The sequence below is a fragment of the Muntiacus reevesi genome, chromosome 18 (assembly GCF_963930625.1).
Source record: "Muntiacus reevesi chromosome 18, mMunRee1.1, whole genome shotgun sequence".
In the NCBI taxonomy this organism is placed as follows: domain Eukaryota; kingdom Metazoa; phylum Chordata; class Mammalia; order Artiodactyla; family Cervidae; genus Muntiacus; species Muntiacus reevesi.
Genome location: NC_089266.1, coordinates 9,559,765 through 9,577,444, shown reverse-complemented (window position 1 = coordinate 9,577,444; position 17,680 = coordinate 9,559,765). Strand labels below are relative to the sequence as shown.

General features: G+C 52.1%; 1 protein-coding gene across 1 annotated transcript in view; it reads left to right on the top strand.

The window, feature by feature from the left end:
- Positions 1-4,484: 4,484 nt before the first annotated feature.
- The window catches only part of TIMP2 (TIMP metallopeptidase inhibitor 2), a 53,484-nt gene continuing 40,288 nt past the window's right edge, over positions 4,485-17,680 (top strand). Inside the window, exon 1 of the mRNA XM_065908531.1 lies at positions 4,485-4,921. Within this exon, the coding sequence (XP_065764603.1) occupies positions 4,792-4,921 (130 nt within the window). The 5' untranslated portion in view covers positions 4,485-4,791. The remainder of the gene's footprint in view (positions 4,922-17,680) is intronic.

Genomic DNA, 17,680 nt, shown 5'->3' with positions numbered 1-17,680 from the left:
GCCTTCACTTGCTGTGCTCCCATGAGAGTTTTTTTTGTCTGTTTGCTTGTTTTCTCTAAGATTAATTTATTTACGGCTGCACTGCATCTTCATTGCTGCATGCAGGCCTTCTCCAGTTGCAGCGAATGGGGGCTACTCTCTAGTTGCAATACCTGAGCTTCTCATTGCAGCGGCTTCTCTTATTGTGGAGCACGGGCTCCAGACACGCAGGCTTCAGCAGTTGTGACACACGGCCTTAATTTGTTTTGTGGCATGTGGGATCTTCCTGGACCAGGGATCGAACCTGTGTCCCCAGCATTGGCAGGTGGCTTCTTCACCACTGAACCACCAGGAAAGTCCCTTGTGAGAGTCATTTAATGTTCAGTGCCTCCTGATGGCAGCTACCACTTGCACCAGATTTTAGAGCCTTCAGGGCATGGTTAGGCATGCCCAGAAATCCACTCGTTGTTCAGTTGCTCAATCGTGTCCGACTCTTTGCGACCCCATGGACTGCAGCACGCCAGGCTTCCCTGTCTTTCACCAACTCCCAGAGCCTACTCAAACTCATGTCCATTGAGTTGGTGATGCCGTCAAACTGTCTCATCCTCTGTTGCCCCCTTCTTCTCCTGCCTTCGATCTTTCCCAGCATCGGCCTTTTCCAATGAGCTGGCTCTTCACATCAGGTGGCCAAAGTACTGGAGCTTCAGTTTCAGCATCAGTCCTTCCAATGAGTATTCAGGGTTGATTTCCTGAACCAACTAGAAGTCCACTCACCTCAGTTCAGTCGCTCAGTTGTGTCCGACTCTTTGTGACCCCATGAACCACAGCATGCCGGGCCTCCCTGTCCATCACCAACTCCTGGAGCCCACCCAAACCCATGTCCATTGAGTTGGTGATGCCATCCAACCATCTCATCCTCTGTCATCCCCTTCTCCTCCTGCCCTCAATCTTTCCCAGCATCAGGGTCTTTTCAAAGGAGTCAGCTCTCTGCATCAGGTGGCCAAAGTATTGGAGTTTCAGCTTCAGCATCAGTCCCTCCAATGAACTGCCAGGACTGATCTCCTTTAGGATGGACTGGTTGGATCTCCTTGCAGTCCAAGGGACTCTCAAGAGTCTTCTCCACCACCACAGTTCAAAAGCATCAATTCTTTGGCACTCAGTTTTCTTTATAGTCCAACTCTCACATCCATACATGACCACTGAAAAGACCATAGCCTTGATTAGACAGACCTTTGTTGACAAAATAATGTCTCTGCTTTTTAATGTGCTGTCTAGATTGGTCATAAATTTCCTTCCAAGGAGCAAGTGTCTTAATTTCACGACTGCAATCACCATCTGCAGTGATTTTGGAGCCCAGAAAAATAAAGTCAACCACTGTTTCCCCATCTATTTGCCATGAAGTAATGGGACCGGATGCCATGATCTTAGTTTTCTGAATGTTGAGCTTTAAGCAAACTTTTTCACTCTCCTCTTTCACTTTCATCAAAAGGCTCTTTAGTTCTTCTTCACTTTCTGCCATAAGGGTGGTGTCATCTGCATATCTGAGGTTATTGATATTTCTCCCAGCAATCTTAATTCCAGCTTGTGCTTCTTTCAGCCCAGCGTTTCTCATGATGTACTCTGCATATAAGTTAAATAAGCAGGGTGACAATATACAGCCTTGACGTACTCCTTTTCCTATTTGGAACCAGTCTTTTGTTCCATGTCCAGTTCTAACTGTTGCTTCCTGACCTGTATACAGGTTTCTCAAGACCGCAAGTCAGATGGTCTGGTATTTCCATCTCTTTCAGAATTTTCCATGGTTTATTGTGATCCACATAGTCAAAGGCTTTGGGATAGTCAATAAAGCAGAAATAGATGGTTTTCTGGAACTCTCTTGCTCTTTCGATGATCCAGCAGATGTTGGCAATTTGATCTCTGGTTCCTCTACCTTTTCTAAAACCAGCTTGAACATCTGGAAGCTCGCGATTCACATATTAGGAAGGGGCTTTTATTACCATGTTGTGGATGGGGAGGCAGAGGCTTAGCAAGGCCACTGAGGCAGCTGGGCTGCTGCATCTCTGAGCCACAAGGTGGACCCTCTCCCCCCACTCCTGCCCATCCCACCACAGAGAGCATCCTTTCAGAGTGGGTTGCTTTGCCCCTCTGCTCTAGAAGCTCTGACCTCAGAAGATGAGATCCCCTCCCAGACCCTCAAAAGTCTCCTCCGTGGCTCCTCTCCCCTCATTTCTTTCCTCCTCCACCAGCTCAGGAGTCCCACTGGTCCAGGGATCATTGTCTGTTCCGTGGAGGCCTGACCATCCTACTATTTGAACAGTGTCCACTGTCGATGTTTAAGTAAGCACTGCTGATGGAAGGAAGGCCAGCCCAGGTACCGCCTTTCCTGCCTCGTGCCCAGTGTGGACCCCAATCCCCTCCTGTACCACCATCAACCTACCTGTAATGTACTTCTCATCCTCTGTGTACTTGATCATCTATGTGTCTGCCTTGCCTAAAAGGCTAAAAGCCCCCAGGTTATCTATTTCTTTCATAAAGTGACAAATGGATTTTAGCTTCTATAAAGTTCAACAGCATTTTGTTCCACTTGCAATAACAAAGAAAGAAATGAAAAGGCTACAGACAGCCAACTTGTCATAATTTTCTGCATTAACTGTACTCACTAAGTTAGCATCAAACATCATTTCACAAATGACACTTTATTTTACAGAAACAAAAGCTGAAGCACTGACTTTGGAATTGTCTGGGTTCTAAGGTATTAATAACTTCTCTACCAGTTTAACTTGTCTCTAAGTTGTCTGTTTCCAAGTGATCCGGGGTGGCCATGGGCTGCAGTGGCTTGAAGTGGGGCTTGGGTTCCCAGCCAGAGATTGGGGCCAGGTCGCAGCAGTGAAAGCACCAAGTTCTAGCCACTAAACCAGTGGTCAATGACAAGGCTCTGGCTCTTCAGCTTTGCAGAAAAGAATTCCCACAAAGACAGAAAGTAGTGACTCAAAGGATTTATTATAAGGAAAAAGAGTACAGTACACGTGGATAGAGACACGGGCAGACTCAGAGGGAAAGTCCCTGAGTTGCACCCTTGTTGCAATTTAAATCATTTAAATGGGGCGTTTCTTTCTGGTTTCCTTTGGCCGATCATTTTGATTTGTCTGCTTCACAGTCTACATCTGGTGTGTCTCAGAATTCTTCTATATGGGCGCACGCATCTTTTAGCCAAGATGGATTCTACCACAAAAACCTATGGGTAGCCTGGCTTTGATTAGCATCACTCCCCTTTGACCCCAACAAGCCTTTCTGCGCCTGTGTGGTTGGGAGGTCTCCTGACCTCCAGAATGAGAATGTCACGGCAGAGCCCAGCCTCCTCTCTTAATTGTCCTGCTATTCTTCTCTTGGTTTTTGGTTCGCAGGGAACCAATCAATTTACCCTGGGGGTGCCCATCTATTGGCTCAAAACCATGCATAAACAGAAGGCAGCCATTTAAAAAAACTCTTTCAATATTTTCCTGTTTCATATCTCAAGTCAGCATCACATAGTGGAGTGGACAAGGATTGTTTGTGTCATTTTCTCAGTTTACAATTCCTGGGCTAGATGACAAGAATGAGGGCCTATGTGTAACAGCACCCAACAGAGAGGGGGCTCAGAGACATGTAGACAGAGACCGCCGGGGGTCACATTTTCCATGCCATCCACACCTCTAAGACCCTCTGACTTTCCTGGAACACAGAACTGTTTTGGATAAAGTATTTCAGCTTCCACGTTTGTGGGCTAAGGGAGGAGAGCCCAGAAAACGCCTTCATCGAAACCTCTTTTCTTCTGGGCAGGCTCCTCACTCTCGCTGGCTGGTCAAAACGACGGCCAGTTTATATGAAATCCTGTGTTGTTCATAGTACCCACCCCCTCCTCCCCCCGCCCCCTGACTCTACTGGCCAAGCACACTTAAAATTCTAAGGCCTCTAATTGAAAAAGGTGTTCTCATTAAGTTTCAGGAGTCCACCCAGCCACGGGGGGCGGGGAGAAGGGCGGCAGAGAACGATCCGATCCACACTCCAAAGGGGCACATCCTTTTCCTCGATCCCTGGCTAGAATCGCAGGGATCCCCGGGGTGGAAGGGAACCAGGCAGCGTACACCTCCCGCGCCCAGCTGGAGGGGAAGGGGTGATGGGTGGGTCGCCTGGTGCCCTGGAGAGGTGGACTGCGAGTCCCAAGTGCTGAGTCAGGGTCCACTGGGCGCTGTCTGCCCGCAGTGTCCTCCCTCCCCCAACCTCTGGCGATCTGGGAGACAGCGGGGGTGCGGCCCCGAGCGGTGGGAAGCCAGGTGCGCAGCTGGGGGCCGGGGCAGTGCCAGGCTGGGCACAACAAAAGCCGGACTTGGGGGAGGGCCGGGAGGCGCGGGAGGCGCGCGTGGAGGGGGGCGGCCGAGAGCTCCCGGAGCCGGTATTGGCTGCCCGCCACCGGGGGGCGGAGCCAAGCCGCCTCTGAGCGCAATAAAAGGCCGGCTCGGCCCGCACCCGCAGCGCACACATCCGTAGAAGGCAGTGGAGACCTCGGGACCAGGTCCGCGGCGCGCGCACTCGCTCGCTCGCCGCCCCCCAGCCAGCTCTCGCCTCCGAGCCGCCGGCCGCGCCCCGCGCCCCCTCGCTGCACCCCGCGACCTAGAGCCAAGAAAGTTTGTGCGGCGAGTGAGGGCCGGAGAGGAGAGCGCGCCCGCGGAGTGCGGTCCAGACCAGCGCGGCCCCGGCCGGCGAGAGGGGAGCGCCCCGAGCCCAGGCGGCGGCGGCTAGCCCGAGCCCGCGCCCCCCGCCCCTCCGCCCGCCATGGGCGCCGCGGCCCACAGCCTGCCGCTCGCGTTCTGCCTCTTGCTTCTGGGGACGCTGCTCCCCCGGGCCGACGCCTGCAGCTGCTCCCCGGTGCACCCGCAACAGGCGTTTTGCAATGCAGACATAGGTAAGGACGGCGACCCCGCCCCGGCCGGGCGCCCACCGCCCCCGCGGGTCGCGCGGGACCTCGAGGTTTCGCCAGCGCCCCGCCCGCCAGCATCCTGCAGAGGGACCCAGCGCCCGCCTCCCGGGGGCCTTGGTGCCTTCTAGAATCCTGCAAGTTGAGACCAAAATCGTACTTTCTTTTCCCCCATTCCTTCTCTCCCTTTCTTTTCCTCTCTGCTGTGATGCTTCTCAACCTCAAAATTCCACCGAAATTCCGCTGCGTTTCCAGTCCCAGAAAGGGAGCCAGGGAACGGATTGGGTTTTGGCAGGCGGAGGGCCCGGGGATGCCAGCGAGGGGGGGCGGGGAGAATGGGGGACACAGCGCGGGGGTAGAGGCCCTCTTGACCTCGGTGGATTGAAGGACGGGGGACCCCAGGAAGAAACTTTCACAGGTGAGATGGGACTTGGCTCCTCTGGGCTTGGAGCTGGGTGGGGAAGCTACTCCGCCTGGGCCTCTGCCAGCAACCCCATGTGGGGTTCACCAGATCCGCCTGGGGCTGGATGGAAGCGTCCCTCCCTTGGGCAGGTTCCCCACGGGCTCAGTGGGACAGCCCGAATGATGGGCCCAGCCCTAGGGCCGGCTCCTCCCCCGCTCTGCCCAGGAGGCACAGCTCTGCAGGGACAGGCAGAATGGTCCTTGAGTGGGGACCGTTTTTTCTGGATATCCACACAAGCTTTGGTGACTGGAGATGGCAGGTAGGGTTGTCTGGCTGCCTAGAGTCCGCATATCCTTTCCCCTCCAGATTTCTTGTCCCCCAAATACGGGAGCTAGCAAGGAAAAGAGAGCCCAGTTATTCTGAGCCCCAGAGGGGCAGGAGACAGAGTGGGGAGAGAGAACACAGCAGAAATGGGGAGAACCAGCTGACCTTGGAGGTTTCCATCTAGTTCTGTCACCTGTGGGCCTCCACTGCCCTGGTTTTCCTGGGACAGGTTTCACCAAAACGACAGATGTACAGCAGGTGGGCTGCAGCTCCCTCTCACTTCCGCACAGGTTTATTTTCTGCTCCTAAGTCTCAGCCAGCCCCGCAGCCTGTCGCCAGGGGTGGGGAGGCTGGGCCGCCCTCACCTGTGCAGGCTCAAAGCTGGGGTCTCTGGGTTTCTCCCGTTGTCAGCCATACCACTCTGATCTCCCCATGACTCCTGGCCACACCCCAGTTGGCCCTTGGAGCTGCCGCCACCGCCTGCTCCAGGAAGTCTTCAGGTGATCCTACCTGTGCGAGTCACATTGAGCTCAGGCCAGCCTGCGCCTGGGGCCGGGTGTGTGCTCGCAGAGTGGTTCCCCACAGCACCCCGACTGCGAGAAGCTCTCCAATGTGACTTCACTGCTCAGGAAGATTGGAGTGGGGAGGAGAGGCTCGTCCCAGTGTGGGAGCCAGGATCGGCCCTCCAAGGGGTGTCCCCTGGGAGTCCAGACCTGTCCAGGCCCCTGCAGAGAGAGAAGCTGTGTTTCTGGGGCAGAATCAGGCCCAGGCCCGGAAGGAATCCACAGATTAGAAGATTCTAGGAGCAAGAAGGGAAGGAATCCACAGATTTGAAGAGTCTAAGAGTAAGAAGGGGTTGGACTTGGGACCACCTCACACTCCTCAGCTGCACAGAGAGGATGTCCAGCCAGCCCCTCCGATCCTTGCCCAGTGTCAGCTGAGGCAGCGCTGGGGCTGTTTTCTGCTTTGGGTTTGACTCAAGGGCAACAAAGGTCAGGGTCCAGGAGTGTCCATATGCCTCAAGGCTCCTTCTTGCTTTGCAGGTTGCCCTCTCTTCCACCTGCATCTCCTGGCATTTGTGTCTAAATCATTGCATCAAAGTCATCGTAGAGCCAAAACATTTCACCCCAGCCCAGCCCAGAGGTTCCACAGGGCCTGCTGATGCCAGGGTCCTGCTGCAGAACCCAGTGTTTTTGGTCCCCATGGTTACTGTAACAAGTGACCACAAACTGGAGGGGCTTAAGACAGCAGAAATTGATCTCTCACAGCTTAGGGGCCTCAAGTCCAAAATGAAGGTGTTGGCTGTGCAGGTTCCTTCTGAAAGCCTGGAGGGAAAATCTGTGCCAGGCCCCCTCTCCTGGTAGCTCCAAGCAATCTTTGGCGTCCCTTGATTTGTAGACACATCCCTCCCATCTCTGCTCTGTCTTTAGGTGGCCACCTTCTCTGTGTGTGTGTGTCCTCTCCTCTTACTAGGATACCAGTCATTGGATTCAGGGCCCACACTAGTCCACTGACCTCATCTTTGTTTGATCACATCTGTGAAGACTCTTATTTCCAAATAAGGTCACATTCACAGCTTCTGGGTGGATGCGAATTTGGGGGGAATGCTGCCCAGTCTTGCGCGGGCAGCCCTTCTGTGCTCAGTCAACTAGGGACATGTCGCAGAGACAGCCCAGGGTGTCGGACCTGGGTGGCTGTGGAGGAAACCTTACAGAGCAATAGCCTTTCCACCTCTGCTTTACATGGTACAAGTGCATGACTTCCTTGATGATGATTCTCTGCTCTGACTGAAAGCAGAATTGCCTGGGGTCTGGAGCTCTTTGCAGACACAAAATCTGGCTCAGACCTTGGCTTTTGTAGTTTTCAGGCTCTACAGGTGACTGCCACCAGGGAAGTGGGCCAAGGATCCGGAAAGGGTGATGGCCTGTTGCACACTGGGGTTCCCTAAAGACTGATCTTTAATGCAGCGCGCCAGCTCCTTTCATTGTTGGCTGCATGCGGGCTTAATAAATGGCTTGGGGTCGGCAAGAGGCAGCTGGCTTAAGAAACAGTTATGTTTCTGTCTGCCTGTATAGAGATTACTGGGGGAAGGGTGGGGGTGGCATCTCCTTAGCTCTTGTAGCCTGTGGGATTGGAACTGGGGTTGGCAGAAAGTTTGCTATGAGGTTATGTGATTGAGGAGGAAGGGGTGGGAAGGGGTGACCGGGGCTCCTCCTGGAAGGCCCTGCTCCCTGACCTTTTCCAGGAAAGTGGGAATGAGCCGGAAGCCTTTTGGGTCTCAGAGCCCTGCTCCAAAGTGCCGCTGGCCTGGCCCTGTCTCATCTAATGGATGAGTCCTTCACCACCTCCTGCAGGCCCTCACGGCCCCAGGAATCTGGCTGGAAACCGCATTGGGCTTGCTCTTCGGGCAGTGCCACAGTGGAGGAGCTTGGAGTTCCTTAAGCCAGCTGAGTGACTGGGCAGACCTGGGCTGCTCCGGCTGATTTCTGGAGTCACCGGTAAATCCAGGAGCTCCCTGGACCCAGAGGGTAAAATCTCCACCAGTGCCCACCCACCCTGGCCTGGGTGGCGGTGCCCAGGGTCACTGTCTTCCAAAAAAGTGCCTCCAGTCCATCTTTCTCAGAACACTCCCATCTCCAGTCTCTGCTTTCTGCAGACCGTCCAATGGTCTCTAGCACCAAGTGGGGCAGAGCCTGCAGCCAAGGCCACATGCTGGCTGCCAGGGCAAGTGGGCTGGCCTGGGGCACACGCTGATGGGGTCCAGGTAGTGGGCTCTCGGGGAAATACACAGCAGGCACTCAGAAACAGCAGTGCTCTCTCCAGACACGTGCTCGGGGAAAGCAAGGCCAAGCTTCCTGTGAGCAGAGTGAGGCCTTGGGTGCAATGGGGGTGTGGGTGGGTGCTCTTTAAAGACACTGTTGGCAAGTCAGTTTGCAAAGTGTACAGTCAGCTGTGTTTTGTAATCCCAACTTGCCTATCGGGCTTGCTTGTGTTTCAATAAGCAGTTACGGAGTGACCCGCTCCACCCTAGGGGACAGCAGGGAGATGCAATGCATTTTCCCTGCCCTGGGGAAGGAATACCAGGACTCCAGCTCCAGGCAGGGTGGAAGTGGATGTAAGACTGTATGGGTCAAGGGGGACTGAAGCCCTGTTGAACCCCTCACCCCAACCGACTGCCCGGGGATGGTTTAAAGTAAACCAGGCTACATGTGCTTTGCGCAAATAATGAACAAAGTAACTGGGTCAGAAGATGAAAAGCATTTGGGGTTCTGAAGAGAGATTCCAGGTTCTGATGGGAGGAGGAGGGTGCCGTGGCGGGGGTGGGGCACTTGAGTTCCTGGTCCTGTTCAGTGTCCCTGGGAGGATGTATTCTCCAGCGGGGGTGACTAGAACCTGGGTTGGGAGGTGAGAAGAGATGTGTGCAGGGCTTAGAGGGTGTGCTCTGGTTGTGGCACGTGGCAGGGAGGGCACTCTCCCCCCTACATGTTCTTCCCTCTCTGATCTGAGGGTGCGGTGCCAGCTTGCAGCCTGGGGACTGCCATGTCCTCTGGAATCTGGTCTTGGATGCCAGTCCTTGAGCTGCAGGTGGGTTGGGATCCTGCTAGTCCTCTTGGCCATCTCTGCTGGGTTGCATCCCACATGTGCGGGTGTAGATGACTCCCAGGCTTGGGTGGGGGCATGCAGCCACCCTCATTGTGATGCAGAGCCACTGATCCAGTGTCCAAGGGGCCGTGGGAGCAGATGAAGCCCTTGGCTCCCAAAACATCTAAGAGATACACTTGGAGGACCCCAGGCAGTCTAGAGGATGGGCAAAAGAAAAAGGCAGGAAAAAGAAAAAGTGTGTATATTAACTGAACCACTTTACTATACACCTGAAACCATCATAGCATTGTTAATCAACTATACACCGATGTAAAATAAAAAGTTTAAAAAATAAAAAATAAGTACTAAGGATGTAATGTACAATGCGATGCCTATAGTTAAGACAGCTGGGTGATAGATAAGAAAGTTGTTATGAGGGCAAATCCTAAGAGTTCTCATCACAAGGAAAAAAAAATTGGTTTTCTTTCATTGTGTATTTATATGAGATGACGGGTGTTAATGGAATATTTCGTGGTAATCATTTCATGATATATGTAAATCAGATGATTATGCTGTACACCTTAAATTTATACAGTGCTATATGTCAATTATATCTCAATAAAGCAAAAAAAAATACATGAAAGGAGATAAAGAGAAGGCAGACCAGGGGTTGGACTGTAAATGCCACTGATTCTTCTCCCCTGTCCTGGACATGCCTTCCACCCTGTGTACACAAACACACACACACACACACGCGCGCACACACACACACACACGCACACGCACATGCACACACACACACGCACATGCACACACACATACACACACACACAGACACACCCGGAGCCAAGAGCAATGGTCTTTGTGGCTAGGACACACACAGAGAGCCGAGAGCAAACGGTCTTGTGGCTAGGACGGGCTTTCTGAAAAGAGAATGGCAGACTTAGGAAGTCAAGGTTGGAAGCATAAAGAACCCTAAATTGGAGGATGGAGCTAGGGGAACATGGGCGAGGCATGGGTTAAGTGCCATTTCATGGTGCCAAAGTAGACAGACAGGCTACTTGGGAAAGGTGAGAGTCTGGGTACATAGCAGACTCTTGGGCAGCAGGGCCCAAGAGGGCGAATGGGACTAGACATCTGGTTTATCACATGGAGTTCGCATTCCACCTCGAAGGACCCGAGGAGAGGCATTGAGGGTATGCACCTGTGGGCGACAGTGGGCATCGCCCAGGGAGTTTGCCAAAAGGCAGATGTCAGAATTAGAGTCCCATATTGGGGCTTTCCAGGTGGCTCAGTGGTAAAGAATCCGCCTGCCAATGCTGGAGACAAGGGTTCAATCCCTGGGTCAGGTAGATCCCTTAGAGAAGGAAATGGCAACTCCCTCCAGTATTCCTGCCTGAAAAGTTCCATAGACAGAGGAACCCAACAGGCTACAGTCCATTGGGTCGTAAAGAATCAGACATGACTGAGTGCACACACAGACACACATGGGACCCTCAGGACCCAGGGATTGGGCATTGGTTTCTCACAGGTGATTCTCACAGGTTTTGCACAGAGCAGTCGCCTCCAAGGTGGGTAAACAAGGCAACTTGGATTTGAGAAGAGAACCTTAGAGATACTTAGAATACAGACTGACAGCAGCGCTTGTGCCTAGTTTTACAGTGAGCGGGTAGATTTTGAGAGTGATGGGCTAGGTTTCTGTTTGGTTGCTACAGGGTACGTAGACCATGAGGCCACAGGGTGTCAGGGTACGTGAGATGCCCTGGAATGCTGGGAGGAAAGGCAGTCAGGGGAAGTGAGGCTGGGGAGGACTTGCAGCCTGAGGGATGGTCAGGGGCACCAACGTCTCAGAAAGGGCAGGAATGAAGCTGGCTTCCTTCAGCCAGGGCCCATAGTCCCGGGACCCCGAGGCCTGGTTTGGCTGGAATCCTGGAGCCTTTGATGCCGCCATCACTGCATGGATGTGCAGCTCCTGTGGAAAAGTGATAGAGACCCAGGGGAATCCCATTTTGTAGCTGATAAAATTGGGGTCAGCTGTGTGCAGTTAGCCTCCTGGGCTAAGCTTCTGGAGACCCCAGCAGGGTGGACTGGGTGAAGGTTTGCTGTAAAAAATCAACTTGAAGGGCTTCCCTGGTGGTCCAGTGGTTAAGACTCCTAGTTTCCATTGTAGGAGGCATGGGTTTGATCCCTGGTTGGGGAACTAAGATCCAACATGGCCTGCAGATCAGCCATAACAAATTTTAAAATATAATTTAAAAATTTTTAAAAATTTAAAATCAAATTGAGATATTACCTCTATAAAAAAGTGTCCTAACCCAGGGGGCGGGGAGCTTCCCAGGTGATGCAATGGTTAAGAATCCGCCTGCAATGCAGGAAGCACAGGAGACTTGGATTCGATCCCTAGGTCAGGAAGATTCCCTGCAGGAGGAAATGGCAACCTGCTCCAGTATTCTTGTCTGGAAAATCCCATGGACAGAGGAGCTTGGCAGGCTACAGTCCATGGGGTCACAGAGTCAGACACGACTGATCCTTTTCATCCTTTCAACCTGGGGTCTGTGGACGTGTGTCCAGAGATGGGCCTGAAGGACACCCTCGAGTCCTGAAACAGTAAGCGCAGCTGAGTGTATGTGTGCCCGTGTTTGTGGTTTCCAGTGGACAGGGACTGTGGTTTCCACCAGATTCTCAAAGGAGTAGGTGACCTCTAAAAGGTTAGCCACTGCCTTAGAAGGCTTTCTTATGGCCTGTGGGGGGAGTAGGGGCTCTGGAACCAAAGGGTGGGCAGCCTTGAGCCCCAGCAGTGGGGACCAGGGTGAGGGTCTTTGCTGTCCCCCTGAGAGCTGTTAGACAAGGCAGGGGAGGAAGAACAAAGCTGCAGGCAGGAGAGCCACGTTAAGGGGCAGAGCAGGTACCTGACGGGGGAGGAACTCAGGAAGGAGGCAGGGTGGGGGGTGCTGCCTCTGGGGTCTGACCTCAGGACTGGGGCCAGGCATCCCCTCACATAGTCAGGTGGTCAGCAGGGGTGTGTTCCCTGCTGAGTTCTGCTGGGAAAGAGAGACAGAGGGGTCTCCAGCTGTAGCTCCAGCAGATCATGGGAATGAGTGAGGGGCCTTGGAGGGAAGAGGCAGAGAAAGGGGTGGGGGCACGTAGGTTCAGAGCAGCGTCGTCAGGATGGCCGCTCTGCAGCCCAGGCCTCAGTCCAGGGGTGAGACTTGGGCAGGTGCCCTCTGCCTCGGTTTCTCCACTTCCAAAGAAATGATGATCACTTCCTACCTCCTAGGGCAGAGGTGCAGTGCCTGGGACGGTGCCCGTGGAGGCTCTCGGGGTTGGGGGGGTATTGACTTTTTCTGTGTGCGATGCTGCGCTGGTCGTGTAATTCTCACCCCACCCCGAGGGCTGGCCGTGGCGCTCACACAGGTGGGGGGGGGATGCAGAGACGCACAAGCTGGGCTCTGGTGCCTTCAGGAGGGCGAGAGCCAGGCAACTGGGAGGGAAACCGCGCTATGTCTGTGATGGAACAGAGGCTATGACAAGACAGTAACAGCAGCTGTCAGCATCAGGGCTAAGTGCTTGGAACCTTGTTTCACACGGTTTTCCTGCTAATTCATCTAATTTATAATTATCCCTATTTTACAGATTATCAGATTGAGGCACCGGCTGATTCATTTGCTTGGGTCATATGACGATCAAATAGCAGAGTAAGAAGACAGGGTTTTAAAATGAGAGGAGGCGTACAGAGGAAGCTGAAGGCGGCCATTTCGGTGCACCTTGGCTTGGAGGGGGGTGGTCTCTGCGGAGCATGAAGGATGGAGGACCATGAAGGAGAACTCCTGAGAGCTGACCTTGTTCGGGAGATTCCCCCATCAATTGGAGATGAGCTAAATTAAATTAAGCTCTATCCTGACAGCAGAATATTAAGCAGTCATTTTAAACAGTATTATAGATTCATGTTTATGACCTAGAAAAATGTTCAGAGTGCATTAAATTTAAAAGCCCAGTTACATCTGTATGCTTTCGCATTTCAAACCCTGTCTAATATAATTTTTAAATGCACAGTGCATAACTGTACACTGTTAACAAAGTTATCAAGCAAATATTCAGGTTAAGAAAAACAAGACCCTAAAAACTCTCTTAATTCCTCCTGGTCCCTAAGGAAAGGGGGACCTCCTTTTCCTTAGATACCACTGTCCTGGGTTTTATGGTGAAAATTCCCTGGCTTTTTTAATGTAGTTTACTGATTCTGTATTTATCTCTAGTCTACTGTTTTTTTTTTTAATTAGGGTTATACATACACATGTAGAGAGAAGTCTAGAAGGATGTCTGTCAAAATTCTAGGCAGTGGGTGAGATCAAGGGTGGTTTTTATTTCGTTTTGCATATCTGTATTCTCTGAATTTTCTGTGATTAACGTGTGTTAGTTGTATAATTATTTTAAAGTGAAAAGGCAACAAGGAGACATGGGTAGGGGTATGCTCAGGATGGGAGAGGCGGAAGAGAAGGCTACAGGCAAGGCCGTGAGAGCCCTGAGCCTAGAGGGTGGGGCTCACGTCCAGGGCTGCCTCCCTTTGCCTTGCTTCTCCGAGAAGCAGATTCGGGAAGGGCTTATTGCTTCTTGAAAAGATCTGCTACCATTTTTCTGCCTCAGAGACGTATGCATTTTATCTTCTCTGTTGAGGTATGGTTCTCCTGTTCGCCCATTTAAAGCAGGCAGTTCAGGGAGGGACTTCCCTGGCATTCCAGTGGTTGAGACTCTGCGTTTGCACCGTAGGGCGGCACAGCGGTTCGACCCCTGGTCAGGGGAACTGAGATCCTGGCATGCCACGCAACATGGCCAAAATAAATACATTTCAGTTCTCCTTTATAAGTTAATTAATTAAATTATAAATTAAATAAAGTGCAATTCAATGGGTTTTTAGTGCAGTCAGAGCTGTGCAGCCATCACCACTATCTGATTTTGTAACATCCCAGGGGCCCCGGTGCTGGGTTCAGGCTGATATTTCCGATGAGACTCAGGTAATATGTTTCCTTCTCATGCTGCAGCAGCAAGGCCACGCCCTGCAACAGGACACATGGGATGTAGCCTTTCAGGTCTTGGCAAACAGTACCCCCACAACACCCCCCCCACCCACCTCTGATCTCCTATTACGGTAAATACGGTTTTACTGGAATGCACCCACACCCATTCCTAATACAAAGTCTGCAGCTGCTTAGGGGCTGTAAAAATGGCAGCCTTGAGTGGTTGTAACAGAGCTACATGAATTACCAGCTGGCCCTTTATGAAAACTTTCCCTCACCCCTGGGTGTGAGCTTCCTGGGGCCGACTCACATCTCACCTGGTGCCCTGCTCCTTGCTTTCCAGAAAGATTGATGCTTTACGGTATCATTCTCTGAACTGACCTTGAAGTTGCAGTGAATCTTGAACCTGTGAGCCCGAGAGATGGAGAGATGAGTTTCAAGGCTGTAACCCTTCTGCTGTGAGACGTTCCAGGGTGGAGAGTCCCCGGGGACAGAGCCTGGTTTGGGATGAGTCTTCACTTGGCCCTTTCTCATCTGTGGTCTGGGGGTCTTGGTTGGGCTTCCTGGAGACCCTGTAGGGTCAGGTCATCTTCACCGACTCGGCTCAGCTCTCAGGCTCTGCACCAGGCTTTGCTTTGACTGACTCTGATGACAGTCGGGGACTCTAGTTAGGAGGCACTTCAACAGCTGATTCTTAACCAAGGACAGGATGGGGAAGTGGACTGACATTTAGAGAAAAAAAGATAAAGTAAAAGATATCAGAGGAAAAGCCTGGGTCTTTGGAGCCTACTCGAGCTGGTTCTGAGTCCTGATGCTGTGCCTCTGTGAGCCTCGGTTTCTTCTGTAAAAGCAGAATTAAATGTCTCGGGGACTTCCCTGGTGGTCCAATGGCTAAGACTGTGTGCTCCCAGTGCAGGGGGCCCGGGTTCAATCCCTGGTCAGGGAACTAGATCCCACACACTGCAACTGAGTTCACATGTCGACACTAAGACCCAGCACAGCCAAATAAATTTTTAAAATATTTTTTGAAAAAAGAAACTCCTCAGGGCTGGGCCACAGCAGATGGTGAGTGAATTTCTGATGAATGAGTAAAGTGTGTGAAAGCACGGGAGGGACTCAATAAATGTCAACCCCGCCCACTCCATCTAGATTTCTGAGATCCTGGATAATGCTTCCGTGAAACCTTGTGGGCCTCTGTCCCCAGAGCTCCTCAAGAAGAAGGTCATGTGCATAAAAAAAGAAATAAACCTCCTCTGACATTCCTGGCCCCCTCTGGTTTTTTTTGGCTCTTCCTTGTTGTTCAGTCGCTCAGTCGTGTCTGACTCTTTGCGACCCCATGGACTGCAGCACGCCAGGCTTCCCTGTCCTCCACCATCTCCCAGAGCCTGCTCAAACTCATGTCCATTGAGTTGGTGATGCCATCCGACCATCTCACCCTCTGTCGTCCCCTTCTCCTCCTACCTTCCATCCTTCCCCAGCATCAGAGCTTTTTCTAATGAGTCGGCTCTTCGCGTCAGGTGGCCAAAGTATTAGAGCTTCAGCATCAGTCCTTCCAATTGAATATTCAGGATTGATTTGCTTTAGGATTGATTGTTCTTCTTACAACGTGGGAAACTCAGCCTAGTTTTTCTCTTCAGCTCAGCTTACTTCTGCAGCCCTTCCTTTGGTCCAGATCAAGAATTCAGGGCCCGTGGATGGGTTTTTAGCACAGGCACGTGATGTGAGGGTAGTTGAGAACTCACTGTGCAGAGTTGGTAGACACGCCCCAGGCCACTGTGACCTCACATGGGTCACATGACATGTGAGGTACTGAAGAACAAGGACCGGGAGGGAAGGATGCCAGGGATGCATTAGACATGGAGACGCGTAGGAATGATCCTACAGGGCCCCATGTCTAGAGTGTTTGCACACACACAATGAAGCAGGTGCCCCAGGTGCTGGAGTCCACGAGGCTGTCAACAGCTCTCCAGGGACTTCCTTGGTGGCCCCTGGACCCCCAGGGAGCATGGAGTCTCCCAGTGCAGGGACCGGGGTTCAATCCCTGGTCAGTGAACTAGACCCGCATATCACAACCAAGAGTTCGAATGCTGCAGCTGAGACCTGGCACAGCCAAATAAATAAACAAATAAAAATAAATATTAGACAGTGTTCTGTGTAGCTGGGAGAATAGACTGGGGGTCACTCATGGACTTCAGGTCCGTGTGGATTTTTCCACTCCCAGGGAAGCATCCCTTTTCAGAAGGACTGTTGACCCTGTGACAGGACGGCTTTGAGGGCAAACACAGTTCCCTCCTGGGGGCTTTTCTCTGCAGCCCCTCCAGCATTTACCCTTCAATCCTCAGGAGCCCCTGGGAGAAATGGTCCCCGCCAGGCTCTGCCCAGGTGTCTCAGGAAGAGGCCTTGGAGCAGAGAAGTGATGAGCACGGCTGGTCTCTGATTCTCTGTTGTGACATCCTCGTCTCTCGGGCCCATTGGCTCCAGGAGGGGGCTTCCCTGGTGGCTCAGACGGTAAAGAATCTGCCTGCAGTGCAGGAGACCTGAGTTCGATCCCTGAGTTGGAAAGATCTGGAGAAGAAATGGGCTCCCCACTCCAGTATTGTTGCCTGGAGAATCCCATGGACAGAGGAGCCTGGCGGGCTACAGTCCGTAGGACCGCAAAGAATCAGACGTGACTGAGCGACTAACACTAGGGAACAAAGGAACACATTTAAGGAGGTGTTTATTTCTTATGCGCCGGTTCTGGAAGGCAGGGTAAAATGACCGGCAAATAGTCACCAATCAGAAGTCCCTTACATAAAAACTACAACCTTTTGGTGCAAAAGGACTTCCGTCTCTTCCTGTTGACAAGGACTCATCAGGTAGGTGGTAGGTCAGGCAGGTGTCCTCCCCTGTCTGGATGGGGAACAGTCGATGACTCACCCAAGGTCTCGTGGTCGACGCGGTGCCAGGAATCTAATGAGCCAGAACCTGGCTCAAGTCTCTGGAAATAGGTTGGACGTCACAGCTACAGCCTTTCCATTGCTCTGTTCCACGTGGCCAAGAAGTGTGTTGTCCTTGGAAGGGCTGACTCTAGGTGGGTGTGTTTTGTCTTAACCTGAGCAGTTTAGAAGTTTGAAGGACATTTTGACAGCACCGATCTACAACTTTAAAAATAAGTCTCCCTTTGAATGTAAATTGGTACAACCGCTGTGGACAACACTGTCGAGATTCCTTAAAAAGCTAAACGTGGAGTTGCCACATGAGCCAGCAGTCTCATTCCTGGGCTTGTATCTGGAGAAGCTCTGGTTTGTTAAGATACATGCACCCCAGTGTTCAGAGCAGCACTTTTCACAATAGTCAGGACGTGAAAGCAACCTAAATGCCCAATAGATGAATGGATAAAGATGTGGTTTGTTCATACAATGGGATCCTACTCAGCCATAAAAA